At 44.9% G+C, this 27,645-nt stretch overlaps 2 protein-coding genes across 11 annotated transcripts in view; one reads left to right on the top strand and one right to left on the bottom strand.

Moving 5' to 3' along the window:
* On the bottom strand, window positions 1-27,534 carry EIF4ENIF1 (eukaryotic translation initiation factor 4E nuclear import factor 1). Of its 9 annotated transcripts, none has more exons than XM_026717023.2 (19): window positions 27,153-27,534; window positions 25,623-25,728; window positions 23,135-23,208; window positions 18,280-18,407; window positions 17,682-17,968; window positions 16,822-17,023; window positions 15,743-15,918; window positions 11,735-11,870; window positions 11,327-11,506; window positions 8,859-9,085; window positions 6,437-6,508; window positions 5,729-5,924; window positions 5,017-5,105; window positions 4,014-4,153; window positions 3,720-3,810; window positions 3,283-3,412; window positions 2,339-2,683; window positions 1,578-1,742; window positions 1-1,475 (listed from the first exon to the last, which is right to left on the bottom strand). In XM_026717023.2, the coding sequence occupies exons 1-19, from the start codon at window positions 27,440-27,442 to the stop codon at window positions 1,246-1,248; spliced, it is 3,264 nt and encodes a 1,087-aa protein (XP_026572808.1). In that variant the 5' UTR covers window positions 27,443-27,534; the 3' UTR covers window positions 1-1,245. The 9 variants fall into 9 exon arrangements, with proteins under 9 accessions (XP_026572808.1, XP_087769685.1, XP_087769684.1 ...); XM_087913559.1 differs by having other exon boundaries at window positions 5,047-5,105; window positions 15,743-15,912; window positions 27,153-27,468; XM_087913558.1 differs by having other exon boundaries at window positions 5,047-5,105; window positions 27,153-27,444.
* SFI1 (SFI1 centrin binding protein) overlaps window positions 27,111-27,645 on the top strand; it is a 49,514-nt gene continuing 48,979 nt past the window's right edge. Inside the window, exon 1 of one of the 2 annotated variants that reach the window (XM_087913554.1) lies at window positions 27,111-27,131. The gene's annotated coding sequence lies outside the window, so the exon portion shown is untranslated. Of the gene's footprint in view, window positions 27,132-27,482; window positions 27,643-27,645 lie in introns of those variants that run through there. The other variant, XM_087913555.1, reaches the window with a different exon arrangement.

Here is a 27,645-nt window from a genome sequence, read left to right as displayed (position 1 = left end):
CTCATAGAATTGACTTTATTTACAGAAAGAATTCTGGGGAAGGTTTCATTTTAAAAAAGTGATGCAACAATCTTACAGGGACAAACACCTGTGACCACCTCTGCTGACTAAGCTCACCTTACAGAACCTTCAAGTGTTCAGCCACTGATGGCCCACAAAGAGGTCATGGCACAATTTATAGGACATTTATCCAAACTGATCTGGGTCATCAATGCTAACACAGCATGCCACCAAATGAAACAATTCAGAATTGGACTGAAGGTGTCTGATTTAAGGCTGTTACTTCACAGCAGGGGAGAACAAATTACCATAACTGCTAGCAGTTGTAGACACTCAAGGGTAGCTATGTCTTACTTTTTAGTGAACAGCAACACAGAAGATGCACTAGGCTGCAGCAGAGTTGACAGGTGCAAGATCTATGGTACCTAAATTTGTGTGCTGTTATGAAGGGCAGAAGCATTTTGAAGCCCACTTTTCAGGTGCATTAAGATCACAAAACAGTAATTTCTTTTCCTCTGTTCTGCAAAAATATACAGTATGTACCTAGTGGCCTTCCCCCACTTTTGTGACTTGCCTAGAACAGAATGTAGAGGACTAAGAACGGGATACACAAGAGGCAAAGCCATGTCAGCCTGGCTCACGCACAATTGACTTCTGCAGCACCTTTAATACACGTCCCACATGTACACAGTGAATAGATCCAAACCAGAGGCACACAAACTAAAGCTTAACTTTTTACTAGCTACTCTTATATGTACAGCTGTATAAGTTCAAAAAAGCTCTCCCGTGGATATATACAAAAAAAGATGTTCATACATTGGTCTGTACATAGAATTTCCAGTGATGAACCCTTATAAGGCTGACACCTCTGTCCCAAGAGGTCACCAGCACTTCATTCCTACATTTTTACAAAAAAGAAAAGAAAAGAAAAACCAAACGAAAAAAGGCAGATGCGTCCAGAATTCTTCTGGTACTGTCTCGCATCCAAGTTTTTTCAGGGTTCACTATTCAGTCTTATAATAATAAATTCTTTCAATCTTGATGTCGACATGGAAACTCGGGACAGGTGCCCCTGTGCTTTTAGTCACTCCAAAAAGAACTCTGCACCAAGTGCTGAAACCAAAGCACCCCAAAAGAAACGGAAGTGAAGCACGTCAAGAGGCCAGCTGCCCGAGGGGAGAGAGAGAGCGGCGGGGGGGTCTCAGTCAGAAGCAGCGCAGACCCCTGCTCTCCCAACAAGGCTCTTCACTGCCGGTATTCCAGCTCATCCACGCTGATCACTTTGGAAGGCATGGACGGGAGGGGCTGCTGTAAGACGTCCGAACCAAACCACTTGGCGAGGCCGACGGGAGAGCTACTTCGCTGGGCAGCGGCACGATGGTCAAGCTGCGAGTGCATGTGAGACAGTCCAGTCCGAGAGGACACAGGGGGAGGAGTTGTCTGCACCCCGACAGCAGATCCTTGTGTGCCGGCGCCTGAAAGTGAGAGAGAGAGAAAGAGAGACCAACCACCTTGTGTTGCAGATCTGGGATGAAGACGGTGCATGACTGGCCTTGTCAAAAAGAGAAGCCCATTACCTGAACGCTGTAGTTGCTGCTGCATCATTGCCAGCTGCAAAGGCGTCGCTGAGCGAGGATTCAACAAAGGGTGGCCAGCGGTGGTTAGCGGGTAGCAGGGTTGACCAAGGAGGGGAGCAGATACTCCTTGTAGGTGGGACAGGTCAACGCCAGGAGGAATCATACCTGTTGAATGGGATCGTGCCATTTTTAAGCAAGGACTCTCCACACTTAGTACTTTCACATTGGTACCCCTAAGGGCGCCCCTCCCCACAAGTCAAGGGTGAAAGGAAGCAGCACTCTAGAACAGCCGTTTGTGAGCTGAGAGGGGCAAAGTTCTTAACTGGTGCCTTGCCTGTGGCCATCAAAGCCATTTCAGAAATAGTTTGGGGATCATCCACAGCTGCTGCATCCTAAGGCAAACTCAGGACCCTTTACTATTCCCTCACGGTTATGACAGTCGGCACAGCGTGCTTGCACTATCGCATTCTATCAGAGAGCATGTTGCCCTCGTAGGTAACAACACAAGACACTGGGCTTCCTACCAGATGCAGCTGCTCAACTTTTATAGCACTCGCACAATTTCCAGATATGACGGAATGTGTAAGGCTAACTGCCCTTGTGAGAAAACAAACTCCTAACTTGCAGTTAGATCAAAAGACTCTGTGTGTGTTCGTGCGCATGCTAGTCTTTGAACAGCCCCATGTAGAAATGTTGGGCATAAATGAAGGGCTTGACTGGTCAGCAAAGCCCCTTCAGCCAGGAGTGAAGGTGAAGCTTACCTGCTTGCAGCAGAGGAGGAAGGTGCTGTGGATGAATGCCTTGGGCCAGCATCCTCTGGACCAATCCTGGGGGCAACTGATGAGCAGGCCGTACCATCGGAACATGAGGAACCAGGGGAACTTGGTGGATTGGACGGAGGAAAGTATTCCCTGGAACCGGAGAAGCCATTGTAGGAGTTTTTCTCCCAGTAGACTTTGGCCTGTAGTCCTGCTCTTTGGTGCAACGGTTGGCTTGAGAAAGGGGGGTGGAACATGTGGAACGCTGCAGGGATGCTAGTTTGGGAGCTACGGAGGGAGAGTTCTCTTGATCGACGTGATCTGTGGACCTGGATGGCAAAAGACCCTCTGCAGAGGAACACAAAAGAAGGTTGAGATCAGCCATCACGTGCGATGGCATGATCTCTTCTCAGCTTGAAGAAATCTTCTTGGCCAACTGATGTCAAGGGAAAACATGAAGGACGGAGGCGAGCTCAAGAGCACAGTGACTCCAGGCGTGATTGCAACCCTTCCTGGCCTATAACTGCAGCTTTGTACCGTCCCATAGTTGGGAGGAGCTTTTCATCTTTGGGATGAAAGTGTAAGAATAGTTGTGTTTTTTCCCTTACATTACGTGTCTGTTCTCTGGCTGTGAGATTTATTCCATGGACAAATGTCTTACTGGAGGAACAGCCGGACTGATGGCCTTGTTTCCAAGTCCAGGAATAATTTACCGATATATCTAAGCGTTCCTGGAAGTCTGGAGATGGAGCCACGTGTTACTGGTTTAATCTTCATAATCCCTCTGGATCTTGGATACAATGGCCAAATCTAGCAAGAGCTCTCCTCCTAGACAAAAGCCCCCTTCAGAAACTCCTTAATCTAAGGAAGACCTACAGTCAAGAGTTCCGAATGTGCTGGTGCCTTTTAGGGATCATTTCTCTTTACGCAGATGTGAACAAACCTACCTTCTGTTGTCCTCGGACCTTCTTCTCTCTCGTTTGATTTCAACTTGGCTGCATGGGGCTCATCTTTGCTCTTGTCTTTGCTTTCATACATCTTGCGTATTACTGAGGTAGGAGTAAAGGAAGGAGATAGCTGCAAAAGCATAAACCAACAATTAATATCTAATATTATCTCTGCCCGCAAACAACCAGTCTTGGTTATGTTCATGGGCCCAACAAATGCAGGAATAATAATCAAAGACAAAAAACATAAATAGCCAGGGTGAACGAGAATGGAAAATGCTGCCGGCCCTCTCCCCTCAACCACACTAAAGTAAATCTGTCCTCTATTTGTTTGAACTTTTCAAATTCCATCCTTTCCTTTCCTCTGACATCCGTCATACAGAACTTGAAACCCGCTAAAGCTCCCATGTTTTTGCAGTGGCCGGTGTGACACTGACCATGCTAGTGATGGAAGCGGCAGTGGTCGGAGGAGAAGAGGCGTTTCCTCGGAGCCCCAGAGAGGCAGGAGACTGAGTCATGCGTGGCTGCCTATCAAACAGAAATTCACGTTAGAACATCTTTCTCTGCCTGAAAGGAAGTAATAAAATCCTGGCTGAAGGTTTTCCAGCAAGGAATAGCAGATTTCTCCTCTTGCTTCACTTTACTTTGAAGGTGGAGAAACCGAGGTAGGTGGGCAGGCAGTTAGACATTTGTTTAGCATTTCCAACTTCCAGCCTGAATTTTAAGCTCACCGGTTCCTGAAGCTGTCTCGGTTTTTATCCATCTGTAGTTTGCCAAAACCTGGTTGGTAGAAATTTGGCATTTGCATAGCTAAGTCATGTGGAAGAGAGAGACCTTCTAACGCAGCTTGCTGCAACTCAAGAGGATTCATCTAAAATCAAGAAGACTTTAATCAGCCAAGACCCTAACCAAGGGGGGGGTATTTTACTACTTCTATCTACTGTGACTGTGGACACTGATCTTTACGGTCTTCAGATTCCTGCTACTTCATAATTTTCTATCACAGAGTAGGCACACCACTCACTGCTACTCTGCAGTAAGTGTCATGCTACACCACACTCTTGTTTCTCCTATAACAACTTCATCTGGAACACTGCAGGATTTACTTCCATTTAAGAGGATATATAGGTTAAACTAAACCAAGGCTACTTCTCAGAGTTGTGGCACTGTGAATACATATTCTATTCTAAAATATGTTATCTTTTTTCCCATTGCTTCGCACAATCCTCATTTCTTGGATCCCATTAAATGTGGTTTTCCTCACTGTCACCATCCTCTTATATAATCAGGAAAAAATGGTTATTGGTGTGTGCAATTTGCCGCTCCACACCTTCCAGCATTTTCTAAAACATTGGTCTTCCAGAGCAAAATGCTCTGACCTCCAGAATTAGGAAAGGATGGCAAATTATTCTGTATATAAATTCAGGAGGAACATTTCAGCTGCAGAATTTTCACACTGAAAATAAGAACATTTCACTCAGTTGGACGGAAGTGTTCCCTCTAGATCAGGGGTCTCCAAGGTTGGCAACTTTTAGACTTGTGGACTTCAACTTCCGGAGTTCCTCAGCCAGCTTTGCCTTTGCTGGCTGAGGAATTCTGGGAGTTGAAGTCCACAAGTCTTACGGTTGCCTACCTTGGAGACCCCTGATCTAGATCACAAACTGAATGGTTTTGGCATTGTGCTTCCACACTTAAAGCCAAGTGAGACGGAGAGGAGTTGGCTCCTTCCCTGACCTGAGCAGAAGTGACAGCAGCTGGGCTCACCGGTTTTCGAATCCCCTGAAATGGATCAGTAAGCAACTGCTGTGTTCCTGGTCCAAAACCTAGAAGAAGATAATGAGTAATTTCACCAATAAGACTTTCATTCTGTGGAAAATGCAGTTTCTATATGACTTTGTTTTAGAACAAGCATCTGTCACTGGAGTAGATCAGAATGCCAGCCTGCTTAGTAGAGAAGAATGAGAGCTACGGATTATAGGAAACAGAAGAGGAAAACACAGGATGTTTTAGCAGTTAATTCTGGTAAGGACTGCCCATTTGCTCAAGTGAATTCTTTTGAAACAATAGTTCTAATGTTTTAAAATAGTAAAAACAAAACAACCCACCAATGGGCAGAAAGGCAAGTCACACTCTCCGTGAATCCCCTGAAAGCAACCCACAGTGAAACCAGCCAAGAGGCTTTCTTCTGCATTTGTGCTTGAATGTTGATCTAAACATTATTTAGAATCAGAGTCTGGCTTATTCCAATCAGAAATTTTCAGCTACTCTGGACCTGCAGCCTATTGGGATGCGACAGTGGTATTTGGGGCGAGGGGCCGGGTTGGGTAAATTCCACCCAGGTCCCATCCCTCCTCCTAGGACCTGATCTCACAGGAGGGTCATGCTTCAGACATGAACTGGCTACCATCTAAGTTACAGAAACTACCTGAGCAGGAACGTTTCTCACCAACTGGAGAAGGGATGCGATGCCTCAAGTAGTCAGCTGAAGCAGCCCGAGTGGGAAACATCTGTGAGATGGGAGGCTGTGGTGGAGAGGAGGCTCTCTGGGCAAGGAGGGAGGGAACAGGCTCCAAGCCCCCCATCAGGGTGCTGAGGACATTGGATGACGTGTGCCTGCAAGAAGGGGAAGGCCCCAGGATCTCCTTGGGAAGAACACAGCTCTGTTAAACCTCCAGTTATGCATTCGGCATTTTTCTGATAGTATAATTACAATTCTCACCAATACTGTAGCTCTCTGCCTAGGGCATTGGAAAGCTCAATCAATAAGCATGCAACAAAACAAACAGGTATCGAGCTGAGGTGTGGGGTCCGTTGAAGACATTTCAAACTCCTAAAAGTAACAGTTTGCTAACTGTGTTCTTTTGAGGGGTCTGTTGGTGGGGCGTAGATTAATTCTAAGGTCTGCAAAAGCTGAGAGGAGGAGGTAGGAAGAAGAAAGCTGTTCTAACACTACTCAGTCATATGCAGACAGTCAAAGTAAATCAGTCTTCAAATGCTGCATTCTTAATTTACAGATGTTACATGATTATTACATGTCTTGTGGACCATATAAAAAAGATTTTAGAATAATTAAAATGCTCTATTGATACTCTAATGCTATAACCAGAAATGTTTTCAACAGGAGTCTGAACAAAATAAGAGATTGTGATAATACCTGCAAGATATTTTTTGTAGCTGCCTGGCCTGGTATCTCGGAAGGTGATATCAGTGGGTTTTCAGAAGTTTGCTGAAAGGAAAACAACATGCCTGCAATCTCTCTCTTCCCAAAACCCCCCCCCCCCCCCCCCCCCCCCCTGCTAAATTAACTTTTATACACATCCCCCCCCCCCCCCCCCCCCAGGGTGCCTTCAACCAATGAGGTGCTAAGTGTCCATTTTGCCACCAGGTGTGTGGCCACCAGACTCAGGCAATCTAAAGGCCAGGGCTGGGTTGCTCCGTAGCAGTCCAAACTCATATTTGGACGATTTAATCCAAAGTAACAAACCTGTATTATCACCATCAAATTTAATACATTTAATAAATTCTATTGATAACAAACCACAAAAGAATGTTCTGCGTGTTTGCAGCTAGTTTGCCTCTAGCAGAGTCCAGATTTTTGCTAAATTCACTGTCGAACTTAACCGTGTCCAGCACTGCAAGGGCCAACCAAAGGAAACATTAAGGGAAGCCTTCTCTCCTAAATTTTCAATTAATTAAAAAAAAAAATTCTTCCAAGGATTGTGACTATGCAAAAGCAAATAATGTCATTGTTTTGTTCTGTAACATAGATTGTTCAATTATGTCAAGATGCAGACTTAAAATCCAGACAATTAAAGTTTATTGCCCATCACATTCTATAGTTGGGCTCTTAGATTTGGGTGTCAGCAGCCTTCAAGAACAGGTAGACCTCATTCCTTCAAACAGTGCAAGATAACAAATCTTCATGCTAACCCCCCCCCTTAAAAAAAAAAATATTCAATAAAAAAAACCCCCCCCCCCCCCCCCCCCCCCCCCCCCCTTCACCCTTCTCATTCTCCAACAAACAGAGATTCCACCCATGCCGCTGGGGAGGGTGGGGAAGGAATCCCTTCCCTGGATGTGGAAGCGGGACAGCTGGTGGAGGCTGTATTTGATGACCTCAGGGAACCCCTTCCAATTCAATGTTTCTGTGACCTAAGGTTACATGTCCTGATGAACTAGGAGTTTGGAGGCCATCATCGTTTTATTGCTTTTCTTGATTATTCAAGGTGCCAGTTGGCACGTCTGAATAATCAAGGTAGCCCAAAAGGGCAGCAGCCACTGCAGCTAGGTGTTCTCACCAGTTTCAGCCTGAAATTCTCTCCAATCTCTGCTCTACCCTCTCAACCCTCTGACAAAAGTTATCTTGAGTTCAAAGGCTATGTATGTGCCTGGACTATTTTTAAAGGGGAGTTTTCTCCTCTTCAAGATCTATCAGCCAAACAGCAAGCAGCAAGCAAACTGCTTCTGCAGAAGAACCTGGCGGGAACTACAACTGAGGTTTTTTCTTTACAGAATATTGCATGGAACGAGACCTGCTTTTATCAAAAGACGTATCAATTGCAAACAGACCCCAGAGCTTATAGAAAGAGCACCATGAAGGATACAGATAATTTTGCTCAGTTTATGCGTTATAGTCAGCTATTTTTTTACACATGGTTTGTTGAGGAAGACACAGCCACCTGCTCCCTGGCATCAATACCAAAGCACTAGCCATGGTTTACAAATACACAATGGCCTGGATTCATCTATATACAAAGCTCCCCCCACCAAACCAGAGTAGAGGCAGCCTTGTGAAGTACAGTAGTGCAGCAGCAATCTCCTCAGACAGGACACATTTAACTGTGCCCACAAAAGTGCAAGGATGCTTTTCCTCCTCTCATTTCAATCAAAACAGTCAGCACTTCCCAAGTGACATTTGCAGGACAAATTTTCCCCAGAACAAACATCTAATTCAGGTGCAGGTGCAGCTACCTGGGACTGAGTGCCTCTCACCCTGGGACCTCCCCAGGGCGCATCAGAAACTCGACCTTGTATCGCAGAAAGAGGATTTGCTGGGGAAGGGATTGGCTTCCATCGAAACGGAAGCAAGGGAAGGTTTTTCTTTTCTTTTCTTTAAAAAAGTGTCTTTAGTCAGAGAGCCTACTGAAATGCTTAAGCATTATGACAGACTGAAACGGAATAAGCACCTCTGGGGGCAATGCTCTACCCTTTACAGAACATCTTTCCATGAACGCTGAAAGCTGGCTGGAGTCGCCTGTGAATCGGGCAGTCATATACATTTGTCTAATAAATAAAATTAAAAAGTGAATAAAAGCTTCTACTTTGGAAAGCTCGAGGCAGATATTTTTGGACCCAAACCATTAATATTGCCAGAGCATTTTTTTAAATTGCCAAAAAGGGTGCTTTAATGCTAACTTACAGATCAACTTGTATGCTGGTGTGCTTTAAAAAAAGGTTACGTGTAGGGAAGCTGAGCATTTTTAATATAAATGATGCCCCCTACACCTCTGTATAATAGGGAGGTAGTTCAGTATGTAGCCCAAGATCAGGAGGATAACCTCGGTCTCATTACTTACATTGACTTTGGGTTGTGAAGGGAGCGTTCCGCTTGCCTTCATGGTACTGACTAACTTGTTGAAGGCAGACATGTCCCCATCTTTAAAGTGCCTTGAATCAGCCACGTTGAGGGTCTCCTCCATCCGCTCTGCCATTAAGGGGGCCGCCGTTTTCCCCTCCTGATCCATTTTCAGGCTTTTCAGCCCAGCTTCTACTTCCTCCACTGAAAGGACAACCCCTGAATGCGCTGGAGAGGGGAAAAAAAGGTGGGGTGGGGGAGGGTGGAGAATGAAGAACTAGGTGGACACTTAGGATCCTACAGAGACTGTTAGAATAGTTTATAAGTAGGTTCCACCTTTATTCGGGAGGGCTATTAACAGAGGAGGGGTTCCAAAGCCATGCGAGGAACTAACATTCAAGCCGCAACTAAATCTGAAATAAATCTTCCAGGGCATCTAAATAGCAAAATAATCAAATAAGGGAGGGGATCATGCAGGCCGAGGAAATCAATGGATTTTTCAATCCTCAGGATGCCAAAATTTCTGAATCTGAAGTGAAAATAATTAGGCAGCAAACAAGTTTGCACAATTTAATGCACACACAAGGGAAACGAAAACAACCAGCTATACATGCTCACAGTACACGAGGAGCCTCAATGACACAAGCAGTGCTTTACAATGGCACTTTTCAAGTGCATTTTACCCCAAAACATAAAGAGACATTGTGAAATCTGACAGTGGAGCAACACCCTTTTTGAACAATTTCTTCCAAGGATTTTTAATGGGAATTCCGTGCTGGTGTAGCTGAATCACTGGGGCTTCTAGTGGGTGATGTGGTGGGAGGGACTAAAGCAAAGGCCGAAGGCTCATGGACACCAATGAAGCCTGCGTCATCTCTCACTCACTTCCACTTCTGAGCAGAGAAGCTCACACGAGGAAGCAAATGCCCTGTGTGCAGTTTGCAATTCTTTGGGCTACACAAACACTAACCAGGGTGCAATTAAACTGGGTCAGTACTTATTCATCCAATTTATGTAGCGGCCCATCTCAACAAACAAGCAATTCTGGGTGGCACACTTGCACATTGTGCCGCTAAGGAACACCACGGGGACCCGCAAGCTCTTCACGGCACACCTTCCCTTCCAGGGGCCAGATAGGCTTGTTTTGGAATGAAGAATGAAGGACATCCTTACAGGAGGGCACTTCCCACTCTGGCTCTGAAAGACAGCACTTCCATCCACAAGGCCTTGTCTATTCACTTCATTTTGGTCAAACAGATCTGAGAAAGAGCCGTTTCCTCCCTTGCAGAAGCAGCACTTGAATTGTCTTCTGTCTAACAACGGAGGACAGGTAGAGTCACAGCAGCTGTACACGCAGGCCAGTCCAGAGTTTTGCTTACAGGACTCTGCTGGTCGTGTCTGCTAGAGAGACGGCATCTGTTTGGAGGGCACGGAGGCGGCTGGCAAAGCCCAGCCAGAGAGTCCCTAAAAGCAGCTTGTCTTGGCCAGACAGTTCCAGGCAGGAGGTGGTGAGGGAACCCTGAAGCAGAAGGCCCCCTTGGCCCGGATTTCCTCACACAAACCCTGGGGCAGACAAACCGGGTGGGCTAAGGCGGCAACCGAGAGGCACCAGCATCCACAGAAGGAGAGGCCTAGTCCCAATTTGCTCCCCTCGGTCTTTCAAACACATTCAGCCTGGAGCCTGCAAAAAAGGCTTGGGACGTATTTAGCAAAGTGCCCCAGTTGCAGGACCAAACCCTCCATTTTCCAGCATGCACATTCATCAGCCAAGCTGCGAAACAAAAATAAAGGTTCTGCTCTCCACGTGATTTGGGTGCCACAAAGCAAAAGATGCCAACGGGCGTTCAGAACCAGGCCCATGCCTGTCTCTGTTTCAGGTGGCCAACAGACTTTGTCCTGAAAGCCAGCCGGGCTGCTTGGATGCCCATATGCCACATGCAGGTCTTCCATGCCAGCTGCTCACAGGTAAAGGTGGACCTCAATAATCAGCAGGATGAGATTCCAGCAGGAAGACTAGGAGCTAAATCACCTCCTTGCGCAATTCCTGTAAGCGTGGCTTGCCACGTCATGTGCCGGGCTTTCCCCCTCCTTTTAAAGGTTCCTCTTTTACAGCAGATCCAGAGACGCTGCGGAAGCTTTACTAAAACCATTGAGGCAGCGGAGGCTGGAGGCAAGTCTGGCAACTGCTAATTTATATTTTATTTAGCACATGGTATTGGCCAGAGCTGCTCAAGAGGCAAGCGTCCGAGTGCTTAGTGGTTTCATCCGGGCCTTAGGTGTCGCGCAGGCCCAGGGTGGAGCTTCACCCACACCAAGGGGCCCAGGCCAGGCAATTAACTGCCAGTCAACCAATACCCCGGAGGACTCCAGGAGTGAGCTTCCTGCATGGAAAGGAAAACTTGGCCCTTAGGCCTGTTTTGGTCAGAGGCGCCCAAAGGCAGAGGTACAACAGCAGAACGGAAGACTTACTGCTCTCTCTCAGCTTCTCCTTGTTGGCTGAGAGACTCGAGAGGAGAGGCTTTAAGTCCACTTTAGCTTTCTGTAGCATCTCTAAGATGTCCACTTTGTTTTCAGAATGATCTTCCAAAGGAATAGGAGCAAAGTAGTTTCCAGAGTTCTGACCAGGGGACAGAATGCCTTGCTCTAGACCTGAAACAGTAAAAACCAGGACTGCCTTGTAAGTTTTGCGGCTAAGTAACACCATGGGAACCCAGCAAGACGTTCACAGGCTGCAACAGCAATTTTCAACACATTCCTTTCCATGGGTGAGATGCGACCGCTTTAAAAGGAAGAAGCAACCAACAACATGAGAAGCTCACAATCCTACAGCTCTCTACAAGGCATGAAATGGTGGCTGAAAGGACAAGACACAGTTACCTGCCAATCTCTCCAACTCTTCGTGGGGCGTAGATCTAAGACTACTTGAGCGGCTTCCAGATCGACTCGGATTAGAAAACCAGCGGCTGAACCTACTGGCAGACACAGAGCCTTCCCCCAGCACATCTTCTATCATCTATAGCATGAGGGGAAAGGAAGATTATTTCAGACACTGACAGAACAAAAGTCCGAGAATGGGGAATAAGAGGTAGCACTTCTCACTAAGCCCCGCAAAATCCTTTCCCCTGTACCAGATGGCTACTTCCTGAATTTGTGACTCTCAACTCTCCTAAGCAACTTTCTTTTCCTTGTCTAAGCAGGCATACAAGATGGATACCAGTCATGTCTCTTTCCTAAAGTTCTATCCGTTTGTGTGCTTGATCTCAAAAGCCCTTGGCTGAGCTGTAGAAACAGGAGATTTTTTTTTAGAAGTCCACGAAGGTGTAGAAACAGGATTTTCAATCCTATGTTTTATCACCGTATCAAGCATATTAAGCACCAAAGCTACATTTGTTGAGGAAATAAATCACAGAGTCACTCTGCTTCCCATTGTATGTCATTACAGAGCTCTCCAGATTATAGTTGAGCCAAACAGTGAATATGGTTAGCTGTTCTCTACATATTTTCTGGATGCTTCATCAAAATGACCTGCTAAAACACAGCACAACCAAGAGGCATTGCTGAGTCCGCACAGGACATCTAACCAAGGTTTGGATCACAGTCTTCTCAAGCCATTTTCCTTTAACAGGAGCACAGACATCCCTGCCAGCCCCTCACAAAGAGAAGCTTGCACCGTGGAGACATGATCCTTACTTCTTAACGACTCTGTTTTTCTACACGGACAAGCAGTTGTTAGCCCAATGTGTAAACTTAAGTATTATTATCTCAGCTCTGGGTTTATATTATTTTAAGTTCCCATTTCCTTTTAAGTCAGGTTGTTTAATTAAGAAGGGAGGGAGAACAGAATTAACTGGAGAGGCTGCCATGTTGCTGCCAAGTGGCATTCTTGCATCCAGTGCCACCTCCGTTTCAAAAAAGGCTTCTGGCTCCGCAAAGATACCCAAGGGATTCTCAGAAAGTTAGAATGTGAGTGCCTGCTTTTTAAAAATGTACCAACACAGAAATAACAAAACTGTTCAGGCAAATGATAGGAAGCGTCATAGAGAGCTTCACTTGGCAGAGGGCAAAGAGAGTTTGGAGGCCAATTTTTAGTATAAATTTATTTTGTTGCACTTTTGATCCCTTCCTACTATTTTGAGCTTAAATTCTTACCACTACCCTGCATTTAGGCCATGATTGTATTAATGCAGGTATACAGTAGGATTTTTTTTTAAAAGAAACCAATTTTAGCTTTGCTGATCTGATCCACGTAAGACTTTGTTAGGCAACAACCAAGTTACTGGAAAGCTTTTGACTTGAAATTCTGCAAAACAAAAGCAGCGACAGCTGTTCAGTGCCATCTGGGAAATGGATTGCTCAGTCTGAGCTCAGGGAAGGATCAACTGTTCTGGACATACCTGGGACCAGTCAGCAGAGATTAGTCAGCTTTTCATTTTGTGTTAATTATCTAAAAGCATTTGGGCCAAGACAAAAGAGTCCAGATAGGAAAGTTATTTAAAATGGACACAGATGGTCAATGGTTCCAGTTAAGTAGAATCCATTCTGTCTAAAGGCAGAGACTCCTTGTGGTAGTTTCCTGAAAACTAATTATATCGTACTTTCTGCTTCTAATTTTTTTGCTCTTTTAAATTCAAAGCTGCACCAATCAATCAACAAGGAGCATTTCGGTGATATCAAGTTAACATATTGGCCTGTGTATCAAGAATTGAGGTGATGTATTAAGTCATGTTCTTAATCACAATTCACTTACAATATCACACCAAACCAGAGTTTATAAACCACAATAGTTGAGTTCATGCAGAAAGAAAACTAAATCGCATTATGATTTAGTGCAATACATGAAAGGATCTGAAGCTCTTCCACCAAAACCAAAACTAAGATGATTCTTTTTTTATTTCTGTCAATTTTAAATCCAGATTCACACTCCAGGTCCTAGACAGATGGCTGTCAGCTTGACTTTCACAGCACGTTATCACAAATTAGCTCCCTCTAGATTTGCAACTAAGAAAATGTTTCATTTAAAGTGCTTTGTAACTTCGTTGAAACATACTTTTGATATCTTGCAAGATTAATTGAGGCTTGTGGGGGGGTCAACCTTCTCCTTGCAACCGGTTCCTTAAATCTTAAGTGAAATGGTCGCTAAGCGAACATGGGGATCAATAATGGCAGCTGTCTCATTCAGATAAAGTTCTCCCTTACGGTATCCTATGCCTCACCATTTTTACTTTTCTTTTTATTGTTTTTGCTCCCTCGTGGTGGCGGGGAGGAAAAAGGGGAGAGACTGGTTGGGCAGCTCTTCCTCAGCCGCTCGCCCTTTCCTGAAAAGGACAGACGGCAAATTAACAAGCTCAGCTGTCACCATAATTGGACTGGAATTTTCACAATGGCTACCTGAAACTCACTAGACCTTAATCAGTTTCACACTAAAGGCTTCTACTGCCAAGCACACAAAATTTGATTGCTGGAAAATCATTTTTTTAAAAAATGACTGACTTATTTGTAAATGGTTACTAAATAAGTTAGCCACTAAATGAGGAGAGGTTGAAGTACAAACTAGGTCTCTTAAAGGCAGCGGTGGTCCCAGCAGTGCAGTTGGTGTGGAAACAGAAAGAGAAGCAGCCCCTGGGAGCAGGAAGCAAGTCCACCAGGCTGTGTGAAAGTGGCTTTTTGTAAACGGTCCACTAATGCCAAGATCTTTACCTCAACATGCCTAATCCCTTCCCTTGCACCCTTGCCAACCAGCCCAAGAGGGCAACCCTGTTCTCGTGGGAGAAGTCAGATTATCAGGGAAGGAATTTAGTACAAATGATCACAAAGCAATTTACTATATAAGGCATAATTCTGGCCCTGTAAGAACTAATGGTAATCCACCCTATAAAAAGACTTTATGTACTCGCACTTTCTGGATAAAAGATGAGATTTGCATTAAATTCAGCCCTTGAGAGAAAAATGTGCCTGTAAGGACAGTATCTTGTAGAAGTTTCTTTCTTCTATTAGACAAGATTCCCTTTCATGTCTTTCCAAGTATAGAGAATGATAATCAAATGTCTCCGATGTGCAGATTAAAAGCATGCTGCACGCTCAGTACAAATGTAAACTTTCTCTATGTGACACCCTGGAAACCTCCTGTGAATTTTACCAAGTGGGATCTCCAATGAAGAGTTGAAGACCTATTTGTTTAGGATCTCAGCCAAGCAGGGCCTTCAAGCAGCACTTTGCATTCCACTCCTCCTGCCCACCTTCTCTTTTGCTTCCCAATTATTAACCTGCATTTAGAGTACTAAGCAAGCCGAAGTCTCAACAGGCCAATGTTAGGTTAGCTCTATACCTAATTAGGTTTTCTCCTGTAAATCTCAGCACATTCTTGTTTCTAGGAGGCCTGACTGTGGTTATAATTATATAACCAAAACCAATTATGCAACCAATGTATTTGGTTGTATCTGCTTCTGTGGAGCCGCTTCCTTCCATAGCCTCTCAAGAGAACACAAGGGTTTTTGGAATTTCAACCACTAAAAACAGAAGTGAAGTTTGGTAAAACTCTTCTGTAGACCTTTTGTTGATAGAAAAATCAGAGCAAAATGTGTTATTAAAATGATTCATGGTTTTTTAATAGGATTTACAGTGCTTATCCCCTTGCAGGATTTCTGTGCAACCATCACCAAAATGAGGCGGCTTAAGAAAGGAAGTGAAATTGCCCCACTATCCAGAGACGACATGCAACTGATCCACCCAACAGGCTGTTCTGCAGTTTTTAAGCTCCCTGTTCCATTGACCAATCTTACCCAAATCTTCTACGCAGCCAAAGGAACAAGCTAAGTTACTTTCATTCATCAGAGCATCTGACTTTAAGATGTTTGCTACTGCAGCTGACGCTGTTTTATTACTCACTGAGGCCAAGCCTGGAACGCTCTTGTCCAAGTTGAAGAACTCATTGAAATCAAACTCTCCTGGGGCCGACTCCGGCAGGACCATTTCCCTGGGGACTTCCTGGTCAGCTGCTGTCTCCTGGCCATGAGTCGTACGCAGTTCCTCCTCCTCGGTTACTCCACCATTGCATTCTATTCCTCGGAAGAGTAAATCCCAAATCAGTCTGGCCACAATCATTTTCAGGATCAACTCAAATCAAATCATCTCCTTTTAGAGACCCCATAATCCCTTGGAGTCAGTCTGGGCAACTGAATGGAGCTGAGTGTTTACTGGCCGGAGGCCCTTCCTGTCGCCAATGGGGAGTTTTGTTCAGCTGATATATTCTCGTCATGCCCAGAGACAGAAATATCTGCCTCTACCTAGGATTGAACTCACAGCCTCCAGATTGTGATGCAAGAGCTCCACCTCTAGGCCACCGTACCACTCGATCATCATCTCCAGTCAAACATTTGGTACTAAATGGCTTAGGTGCTGGCTTTGAGAGCTACAGTTCAGTTCATAAAAAGCTTCTCTCAATTACATATAATGGTTTCAAGCTAAATGTTAGAGCCCCTCCGCTGAATGTTTAGGAAGGAAACCAGAAAGGTACCAGTTAAAGGCCCTGTCCTAATTTTGGTGGTCTCAAATATGTGTGACTCTGTATTTCAAAAACTATTTTGTAGGAAGTCCTGAGACCTCGAGGGCTCATTCAGCCATTGGTTCATGAGCACACAGTTTCTAGAAAGAGCCAACTACGGAGAATGTAGTTCAACAGGTAAAAAGTACAAAGCAAGCAAAGACCTTGTTTGGGAAAATTCACATATAGCCATTTTCCGCACAGGTTCAAATTAAGAACTTGCGGTATGTGCAAGAAAGGTACACATGATAAGTAAAAATGGAAAGTTGATTTTACAACAGAAGCATTTCAGTCTAATTTTAACTGAGTAACAGTAAACTAACACCTTGGAAATCAAATTACAGGAGGGGAACAAACACAAAGGATACTTCGGTTTAGCCTTTCGGCCTGTGATCCGGACGGGGGGCCTTTCAGCATCCAGTACCTTCTTTTAAAGAGGTTGTGCGGCGCCTGGTTCGTTTCCGCCCTTTGTGCTCCTCTTCCAGGATTTTATCATCAAACCCCGTCAGCTCAATGGTTTCTGACTGACTTGTGGGGCCAGCCGAGAACCACTCGGGCTCTTCCTCGGTGTAGGAGTCGTTTCTTCGACGTTCCCCAAAGAGACGCTTGCTGTCCCCATAGTCCCTCTGAGGGCACAGAAAAGGACATCGAGTCACTAGAAATATCGGGTTTTCACCATTACTACATTCTTATCCAGACTTTGGCTTGGTACTGAGAGCAAGGAAGAAATTAACAGAAAAATTTGAGATGTGAGAATGTTCCCTTAAAGAGGCCAAGGCTACAACTAATTTTCCTTTTTCATATTTTGAATAGGTTTTCTTTTAATAACCAACAGACCTGATCTGAGAACTGAACGGAGAAAGATTGGATTCCCTGACTGCTTGGTTGAATGGTACACCTCATCCTGGTCTTGGGCCATCAAAGATCATGTGATGTTCACAAGGATGGAAAAGCGCAATGTTTATCCTTCTCAGAGGTTTTTAAGGAAAAAGTGACTTATTCCTATGCTTAAAGGCAAGTTTTAACCCGATTTGGGGCACTATCGTCTGTTTCCAACCAGAAAACAGGAACTGTAGCATTCTACCAACTTCAACAATTTGACATATCCCAAGGTTTGCATCTGAAAAACCACTAGCATTATCTTACCAAAGTCCAGGCTGCAAATATTTCCAGCATTTGAAGGAACCTGCAATCTGCAATCCCTGCATTAAAAAAAAAAGCCTAACCTAGAAAGTAAATGCCAAATCCAAGCCGCATTCCTACTTCCTCCACTTTTGTACTAACCCTGAAGCGCTTGTCTTTGTATTCCCTGTCACGGTCTCTCTCTCTCACATCTCTTGAGTCCTTTTCACCGCTTCGGTGGTCTTTGTCAAAGTTTCGTGCAGAAATTATTCTTCCACTCCCAATTCTGCGCCCACCAATGACACGGACACAGTCGTTCTCTTTCTCCAGGGGACTCCCGGATCGACGTGCACCAGTTGCTGCAGTAACATGACAGCCCCCTCCAAAACTTCGCCTCTGAGGACTCAGCACTATATCCAATTCATCTTCTTTTACCCGTTCTCTGGGGTCTGCAGGTTTGAAAGAGATTTTAGCTACAGGCTCAGGCGGACATAATCAATACAAGAAAAAAGAGGAATTGTTCCCACTTGTTAAGTGATTCGTTTGCATGCAAATAACAACTTGATATTTCTGTTTGCAATATGGTAGATCCCCATTATAAATAACCAAAATGAGCTCCACCCATTATCAACAAAAATAAGACCTGCTCTGGTTTAGGGCTAACCCATTCTATTAAGTGATGAAGGAATCCAAAATTAGCACTTCATGGCACTGAAGATTTACCATTCAGTCTGCAACTCCTAAGGAATGTAATACTCACCTGCTATTTTCCTTATCAGGGCAGGCCGATCTGAGTCTAATTCCTTTTTTAGACTTTCCACCGGTGAAGTCCTTCCAGAATTTGGGTATAATGATGCATGCCATTTTTCAGGGTCCCATACCCCATCACTGCAATGTTGCAAAGGCAGAATCACATTACATTTCACCTGGCATTTGGTAATCAGCGACAGACAGAGGTGCTGTCTGTCACGCGCCAAGACGTGTTGCTGAAGACTCCATCAAAGCTATATAATCAACACCATTCAGTGTCAACGAAGCTACTCTTCCCAATCCAAAACCAAACACAGAGCCAGGCAAATGTGATGGGTGATAATATAAAATTAAATAAGTAAAACCCAGTGATAACATGAATCTGTCCAAATCTGCTCAATGAATGCCTGCAGGTAGATAGATATCAAATGCCAGCTTTAAAACAGAACATTCAAAATGGACTCAAAAAGAACCCCTCTCTTCTTGAAAACAGGAAGACTTAATTGATGACATAGGAGAAGCAAGGTTCCATTGAGAGAAATGCTGGAACTCTGCATTTTAAGGGAAATTTAAACTGAGTGAGTTGTACATGAACAAGTAAATTGGATTTTTAAAAAATGAATTAATGACAGGGCAGAACCGGCCGAATACCACTACTGTACTGAACCCTTATTAGGCCTTTATTTCTTTCAATATTTATTCATTTAAATTTACACAGCCATCCATCTCGCACGCCCAAGCAGGGATCTCCAACCTTGGCAACTTTAAGACTTGTGGACTTCAACTCCCAGAATTCAGCATGGCTGGCTGAGGAATTCTAGGAGTTGAAGTCCACAAGTCTTAAAGTTGCCAAGTTTGGAGGTCCCTGCTCATGACTCTGGATGGGGAACAGCAGTTAAAAATATAAAATAACAGCAATATCACAATGAAAACAAATTGGAAGCCAAGGTAAAACCATCCCAACCATGAACATAATCATCCCACAGGCTCTGTCTGGTGTTCTAACCACGATCCCTGTGGCATAACCAGGTCTTCAAAGACAGGCCTACCTAATCTCTGAAGGGGATTATGTTCCCAAAGAATGGGTACCACAACAGAAATGGCTGTCTTCCTGGGTTCCATCAGATGGCACTTTTTCATAGATGGGACCCATAACCTGCCTCTTCTGCTGGATCTGCTGGGATGGATGGACACAACTGGGGAGAAGCGGGCCCTCAAATAATCCTAACAATAGTAATTTCATTAAAATCTGTGAAGAACTGAAGAGGCAGCACCGAGAATAGAAATAGGAAATGTCTAATTACTCTGAATGAGTTTAAATTTCCTGGGACAGGTGAACTGTGCCTTATCTTATGAAATAACCTGCTAATTGTCTGATCTACGTATTTGTATTTCTTCTGAAAAACCTGAAGAACAGGTAAAGGAATTATCAAAACACAGCAAGCAAGAACATAGCAAGCACTTTCCAAAAGAATGGGGAGGGGGAAGAATCCAGGAAATTAGTCAACCAGACAGGAAAATGTGGGAAGATTCCAGAGCTAATCATAGGTAGCCAATCTGCAAGCATCTTGAAAATGAATCAATTACCGGTAAATCACAATGAATTTGCCAAGAAGTGTCTTGTCAATCACTTCCTAATGTTTCAAGTGGATAGATAGTGGGAGTGCCATATAATACATCTTGACTTCAGTAAACCATTAGATAATGAAGCCTCTTAATTCTTATTAGAAAGTTATTTAGATGTGAGCTAGCTGGATAACCACACTGAGAACACTAACTTCATAAACTGAAGAAAAGTACTCAGTGGGTTATCAAATGTTTGAAGCTCAGCTGTAAACTCTTCAACACTGCTGAAACTTGTAATATTTTATTATTAAACTGTTTAATATTTAATAACAAAATTCAAAATTCAGCAACTGCTGTAGTTTCTGGAACTATGAATGAATTTTGATTCATAAATTCATACCTGGAAAGATTATGTTAATATCCTTCCAGATCTGAATTTAACTTAAAAGTTACCAACAACCTTTTTAATAAGAGCAACTGACCGCACTTTTATTATCTATTTTTCAATAGATAAAGGTTTTATTTTGGCTTCTAGCACCTGTGTAATTAGGCAGCAACAAGCCAGGAATCCCAGTTAAGACAAAATATGAAAGAATCCCTGCTAAAGAATAATTCCAGCTGCTCCTAGTAGGAAGAGTGTAAGACTCATAAGCAATAGATCAGTAACTAGGCCAATGTTTCATAACATCTAAAATGCTCAGTGCTTTTGACCAAAGCAAACAATACATCCTCCCTGATTAAGTCCTTCTAGCCTTGGAAAGTGTAGCATATCATCCTTAATTTCACAATACCTCTGAAGAGGTTCAGAAAGGAAACATGAATACAGAAACATAAACACTTCAAAAATTCGACATTACAAGAAACCTTTCTCAATGTAGCATTTCAAAGAAACCTTTGGTACCCTTATTACTGGATGGTGCTTGGAGTTGCAAATTCTCACACCAGGTTTAATTAGCAATGAAAGATTAAAAAAAATTATTTTGGCCCCTGAAATCCAGCATTCAGAATTTTAGATTACTGCTGAAATCAAACTTATTTGGGTTCAATAACAGAACATCAAACATGTCGATCAAGGTAACATTTTTGTTATTTTAGCAAAAATTAGTACTTTGATATTTGACTGGATCTTTTGTAAATAACCCTGACCTAGCCTTGGGGGAAAGCCAAACTGTTTAAACAGGCCAGGTTAGGAGCCATCTGGATTTCTGAGAGGATGTGTTCCAAGGACAAGCACTGACGGAAAAAAACCCACTCCCTGGTTCCGACCTGGGGACCCTGTTTAACCAATGGGCCCTGTAGCATGCCGATTCTGCCTCACTGCACCGGTCTGGGAGAAACTACCAGAAATAGACAGGCCCTCAGAAAGGAATGCTCCCGAGTAGAAAGGTAAGAATCATAGGGAAAGAATCTTAAAAGATGTAACCTTTCCTTGAGAATATGGAAGGAGGAGTTTCATATAGATTTTTCAAGTGAGATTAAAAATGACAACTTGAAAGGAAAATAAACAAAAACTAGTGGAAGGAGCCACCAATTTGAATAAGAAAACTATACTTTGGAAACCAAGTACCCTTTCAGCCAGCACTGGGCAGAAAAAAATGACACCTCTGTGTTTGCTTTCAATGACATTGTTCTAACAGAAATAGTGACCAGAGAATGCCAGAGGAAGCCCTGGTCTTCTCTGCTATGGCAACAGGCAGCTCTCTACCAAAACTTTTTTTTTAAGATGGGCTAAGGAAATGGCACTGGTTTACTGTTCAAAAGAAGTTCAAAGATGGCTGCAGGGCCCTGCCATGTATCTGTCAAAACTTCAGTTAATCAACAGGTGGGTTCGGAAAATGCATGGAGAGAAGACTAGCTGGCACTCCGTTATAAGGAAATTTAACAGGAAAGCATTATTCCCAATTAGGCAAGAACACTCACTGTCCCACGGATCACGTGGGCTAAATAATGTGATGCAAAACCAGAAGGCACCGGGCAACTTTCAGCACCAAGAAGCTCTCTGTGAGTTAGGCATATCTCAGCAGATTCACACTCCCACAAATCCAGGAAGACCTTATGTTGACACACTCAGGGGAAAAAGATGGAACTATCATAATTGTCACCTTCTTGTACATTTAAGCTGAAATGGATGACTGAAAAAGACATCAACTCAGAGACAGCCTCTGGCCCATGAAAATGTCCAAGACAAGCAGTCACTGTGGGCTCCAGCAGTACCGCAGTTGCAAGGCCACAATGCCAATTGGTCATATGAACACAAAACCAACCAACCAACCAACCAAAATATCTCATCAATTTTGCAAGGCTAATTGGGGAGGTGGAGTGCCTGGGACTTCTACCTGTAATAACTTGCTGGTGCAGCCAGTTAGGCAGGAAGGTTCTTGGTAAAACCTCTGTCACCTACAAAACTTGTAGGTGCACAATTTATAAACCTGAACAGTAGAAGCCAACGTATATAGTTTGAAGCGGGTAAATGGTAAGAAATTACATATCCTTGGATGTTATGATCGGCTAAAGAATAACTTTTAGGTTAGTCAATCCTCCATGAGTATTTTGACAGGTTGATAGCTGCTATTGCATTAAGTCTCTGACATGCAGTCTTGATAAAAATCACACTGGTACTCTGTTTTTACTGTTTAATATTTAACCAAAATGTGCAGGACTCCTAAAATTATCTGCTTCATCATGTCATAGCTGATACGATCCACTATGTATGAGAAACTCTTTCTTCTACTGAGGATGTGATGACCTGGACTCCTATCCATCGCAAACCCAAAGCTCCTGCTGGTTTTCCTTTTGTGAATGACAGACACCACAAGAGCAGTCCTATCTGGCACAGACCCTCTTGGCAACCCTCACAGGCTCTCCAGGGACAAACATGTAAAGTTAGGACCTCTCACGATGGCAGCTTAAGGATAAATACTGAATTTGAACTATTTCATTGTTTATGAATTAGGCAAACAATGCTAATCAAATTGGAGATCCCTAGAATAGAAAAAAATGTTTCGTCCATTATCCTTATCAGTGTAATAGTCCCCACACATATTTTGTATTACATTTAGACTTGCGTATTAGCTATTATCTTTAAGTTGAGGTTTCACCTTTTACTAAGTCAATAAAAGATCACAAAAATTAGGCAAGTTGAATTTATTATTCCTAAATGAAAAGTACAGACATCTAGGCAGCTGCACTAAAGCCAAAATTTACTAATATATAAAATATAGTATGCAATGCATACTAATACTAATTAGTAAACATGCCAACATTCAAACTGGCCCATATTGTAGGCTTAACAGAAGTACCTGTCATATTTTTCAGAGAGACATGACGGCCTTTGTTTAGACTGAGGATGTTCTTTAATGTCCAAGAGTTCTTCCTGAAAAAGGAAAAAAACAGGAATGCAAGAGTTGTATTCACAGCACTTATATTCAGAGCCACTAACTCTTGAAATTCAGACAATTTCATGGATTCAGACAATTTCAATAATCCAAAGCATTGTTTCCCAAAAATAACTATTGTCACTTTTTTCCATGAACACTGGAACACATTAAAAAATGAAATTGATTTCTACTCTCGAATACACACACACACCTCCATGTAACATACATACATACATTTTCTATATCTATATTAATCACAGCACTAAGATATATACACTGCTCAAAAAAATAAAGGGAACACTTAAACAACACAATGTAACTCCAAGTCAGTCACACTTCTGTGAAATCAAACTGTCCACTTAGGTAGCAACACTGATTGACAATCAATTTCACATGGTGTTGTGCAAATGGAATAGACAACAGGTGGAAAGCAGAGGCAGTTAGCAAGACATCCCCAATAAAGGAGCGGTTCTGCAGGTGGTGACCACAGACCACTTCTCAGTTCCTATGCTTTCTGGCTGATGGTTTGGTCACTTTTGAATACCGGCGGGGCTTTCACTCTAGTGGTAGCATGAGACGGAGTCTACAACCCACACAAGTGGCTCAGGTAGTGCAGCTCATCCAGGATGGCACATCAATGCAAGCTGTGGCAAGAAGGTTTTCTGTGTCTGTCAGCATAGTGTCCAGAGCATGGAGGCACTACCAGGAGACAGGCCAGTACATCAGGAGATGTGGAGGAAGCCATAGGAGGGCAACAACCCAGCATCAGGCCTGCTACCTCCACCTTTGTGCAAAGAGGGACAGGAGGAACAGTGCCAGAGCCCTGCAAAATGACCTCCAGCGGGCATCAAAATGTGCATGTGGCTACTCAAATGGTCAGAAACAGACTCCATGAGGGTGGAATGAGGGCTCGATGTCCACAGGTTGGGGTTGTGCTTACAGCCCAACACCGTGTAGGACGTTTAGCATTTGCCAGAGAACACCAAGATTGGCAAATTCGCCACTGGTGCCCTGTGCTCTTCACAGGTTCACACTGAGCACATGTGACAGACGTGACAGGGTCTGGAGACGCCATGGAGAACGTTCTGCTGCCTGCAACATCCTCCAGCACGACCAGTTTGGCAGTGTGTCAGTAATGGTGTGGGGTGGCATTTCCTTAGGGGGCCGCATAGCCCTCCATGTGCTCACCAGAGGTAGCCTGACTGCCATTAGGTACCAAGATGAGATCCTCAGACCCCTTGTGAGACCATATGCTGGTGCAGTTGGCCCTGGGTTCCTCCTAATGCAAGACAATGCTAGACCTCATGTGACTGAAGTGTGTCAGCAGTTCCTGCAAGACGAAGGCATTGATGCTATGGACTGGCCTGCCCGTTCCCCAGACCTGAATCCAATTGAGCACATCTGGGATATGTCTCGCTCCATCCACCAATGCCACATTGCACCACAGACTGAGTTGTGGGATGCTTTAGTCCAGGTGTGGGAGGAAATCCCTCAGGAGACCATCCGCCACCTCATCAGGAGCATGCCCAGGGGTTGTAGAGAGGTCATACAGGCAAGTGGAGGCCACACTCACTACTGAGCTTCATTTTGACTTGTTTTAAGGACATTACATCAAAGTTGGATGAGCCTGTAGTGTTTTTTCCACTTTAATTTTGAATGTAACTCCAGACCTTCCATGGGTTGCTAAATTTGATTTCCATTGATAATTTTTGTGTGATTTTGTTGTCAGCACATTCAAATATGTAATGAACAAAGTATTTAATAAGAATATTTCATTCATTCAGATCTAGGATGTCTTATTTTTGTGTTCCCTTTATTTTTTTTGAGCAGTGTAATTTCAACTCCCCAAAATGCTGGTTAAAAGAACCAAAGAGTAAAGTATCCAGATCTGTGGCATTGTCAATAGTGTAAATAGTACTTTTAGAGATTAGCCAGCATTGCACATAGTTTCACGTCACAATTTGTTGTGTAATTTTATATTACTGTATTACACATATCTATATATCTGAACAATTATACATTTACTCTAAACCTATGGAAATAAGAAAAATAGCATAATTTACATTGATAATCACTGTTGTAAAATAGTTGGTTTTGTTCACTATTCAAAACATTTATTAAAATAATTACAAGAGTACTTTCCAACTATAAGCCAGTTCATATCTTTACACCTTACACTACTGTGATGACCAACTGAAATTTACAGGGCATCAGTTTAAATGGCATTTCATTAATGCCTTATTATAGGAAATGGATATGAAAATCAAATTCCAAACAAGAAAAGCCATCTCCAAATTTAATTCTATACTTGCAGAAATAGCCTTGTTCTAAAGATGGGGTGAGACATTTGGATGTCCATTTAGCAACCCTTTAAGGCTCAGTATTTTAAAGAAAAGTTTGAGCTGCTTACTTTTGTGTATCGATGAGGAAACTTCATTGTACTGATTATGTTCACGTTAAGTAATGCATCTCCATTCACAGCTTCGGCCAATCCAACTCGTTTATCCATAGTTGAACTATGAGGAAGGAAAAGAACAGATACAAAATCCGACCTCGCATCTTGCAGCTTTGCCTGACAAAACCCGTGCAACAAGGTTTCACTTCAAGTATCACAGAGGGTGCAAGTTGAAAGCCTCTTTAGTCCCACCGGGCTGTGTAGGGCAGGAAACCTCTCTGGGTGGCCACCCACTTCCCCAGTTGAGCCTCTGCAGGTGATTTCACTTATGGTCAGAAAATTCCTGCAACTAGTCAAACCTGCTACTGGTCTCTCTTGGCTCAACTCTCCTGCACCCCCGTCTTTCCTCAGCCGCCTCTTCTGCAATTTCAAGACAGGCCCAGCCCCTCGGACCGCCTGCAGAGGAGAGCAGCCAGAATGAGACTTCCCCCAATCCTTCTTAAAGTTTTCACGCGCTCCAAATCAAACCAACATAGCTAAGGTTGCTCAGATGCCTTTTGCCGGAGGCATCCGGTGGTCCACTAATAATACACTGCCAAAAGCAGCGACTCCATTAGTGTGACCTCCCTTCTCTTAGGAAATTTTCGCTCTCGGAGAGGTTTTGCCCCTCTGATCATTCACGATACCATGGCCGGGGTTGGAGACCCCTGCACTAATTCTCCCCTATCCAGTTGCCAAGCCAGGCTGCTCCAGAGGCCAACTGGGTTCGTGTGCGCCCCCAAATGCGGCCCCTTAAAGCCAACTTCAGCCCGAGGATTCGAACCCAGTGGCCTTTTCTCTCGCTTGGACTCGGGATTCCGCCCCGAAAGACCTTAAAGTTAAGGCTGCAAATTACCCACCTGCCTAGCAGGGCCGGGCTGGGCGTTTGGCGGCAGCGGGAGAATTAAACCCTCGCTGAAAACTCGGGAAGTTTCGGCGTCTCGGGCGGGCAGCCTCCCACTCAGCCCCCCTGGGGGCTTCTTTCGAGGCGAGCGCTGCCGGCCAGGGCCCGCCCCCCGCAACCCGTCCCAAGGGGCTTCCAGAGGGCTGAGCCGCCCGGCCCGCCACCCGCAGCCGTTCCGCGCTGGGCCAGGCGAGGCACCGGGCCGGAACTTGCACGGGACCCCCGGCAGAGCCGAGGCCGAAGCTCCTGCGCGGGGGACGGCAGCGGCGTCTCGGCACGGACCGGCCCCCGAATGAAGCCGCTTCTTCTTCCGCCGGGGGCAAGAGGAGCCGCCGCGGAGGCAGCCAAGGAGGCGCCCGGCCTGACAGTCCGCACGGCAAGGCTTAACGCGGCCGCCGGCCTACCTGGCAGGGGCGTTGTGAAGTTATCGCCGCGCGCCGGGGAACCGCGCGGGGCAGCAGGCGAGGCGAGGCGGCGGGGCCACGGCCCGCACGACGGGAGGGGTTTTCCGGCGTTGCTGAGCGGGGAAGGAGGGAAGCGAGGCCTAGGCCGCCCCGGAAGACGTACAGCCGCGCCGGCAGGTGACTCAGCGGGTGCCTCACCTGGACCCCGCCGCCAAGAGCCCCAGCACCACGCTCGCTGCCGCCGGGCTCGCTTCACGCGCTCCGGGAGGCCGTCTCCCTTCGCCGGCCTTCTCCCCCTCAGGCCCAGGCACCGCCACCGCTGTCGCTGCCGCCGCCGCGCTCGTCCCGTAGTCCGTCGTCCGACCCTGCCGGGCCGCGCTCGGCTTGTCCCGCCGCTCAGTCCGTGCGCGGCTGCCGCTCCGTGTCTCCTCAGCCGCCGTAACCGGGGCCTCAGTTACCCACCCCTCCCCCTTTATAGTACGGCGCATGCGCCATGCACGCGCCCCCTTCCTCTCCCTCTCCGCCTCCCGCCGCGCGCGTGCGAGCGCGCGCGCAAACGGCGCCCTTCTTCCGACGGCCTTGCTCGGAGAGCTGCCCCCCGCGCGCGCCTGACGGGAAAAAAACGTGGCTTTCCCGCGATTGTAGGCTCAGAACGCGGAGCGCCACCCCGAGAACCAGTCTTTGGCCAGTG

This window comes from Pseudonaja textilis, chromosome 15 (assembly GCF_049901715.1).
Source record: "Pseudonaja textilis isolate UNSWEBS1 chromosome 15, rPseTex1.2, whole genome shotgun sequence".
Taxonomy (NCBI): Eukaryota; Metazoa; Chordata; class Lepidosauria; order Squamata; family Elapidae; genus Pseudonaja; species Pseudonaja textilis.
The sequence above is the reverse complement of the archived record's forward strand: the minus strand, read 5'-3'. Positions and strand labels throughout refer to the sequence as shown.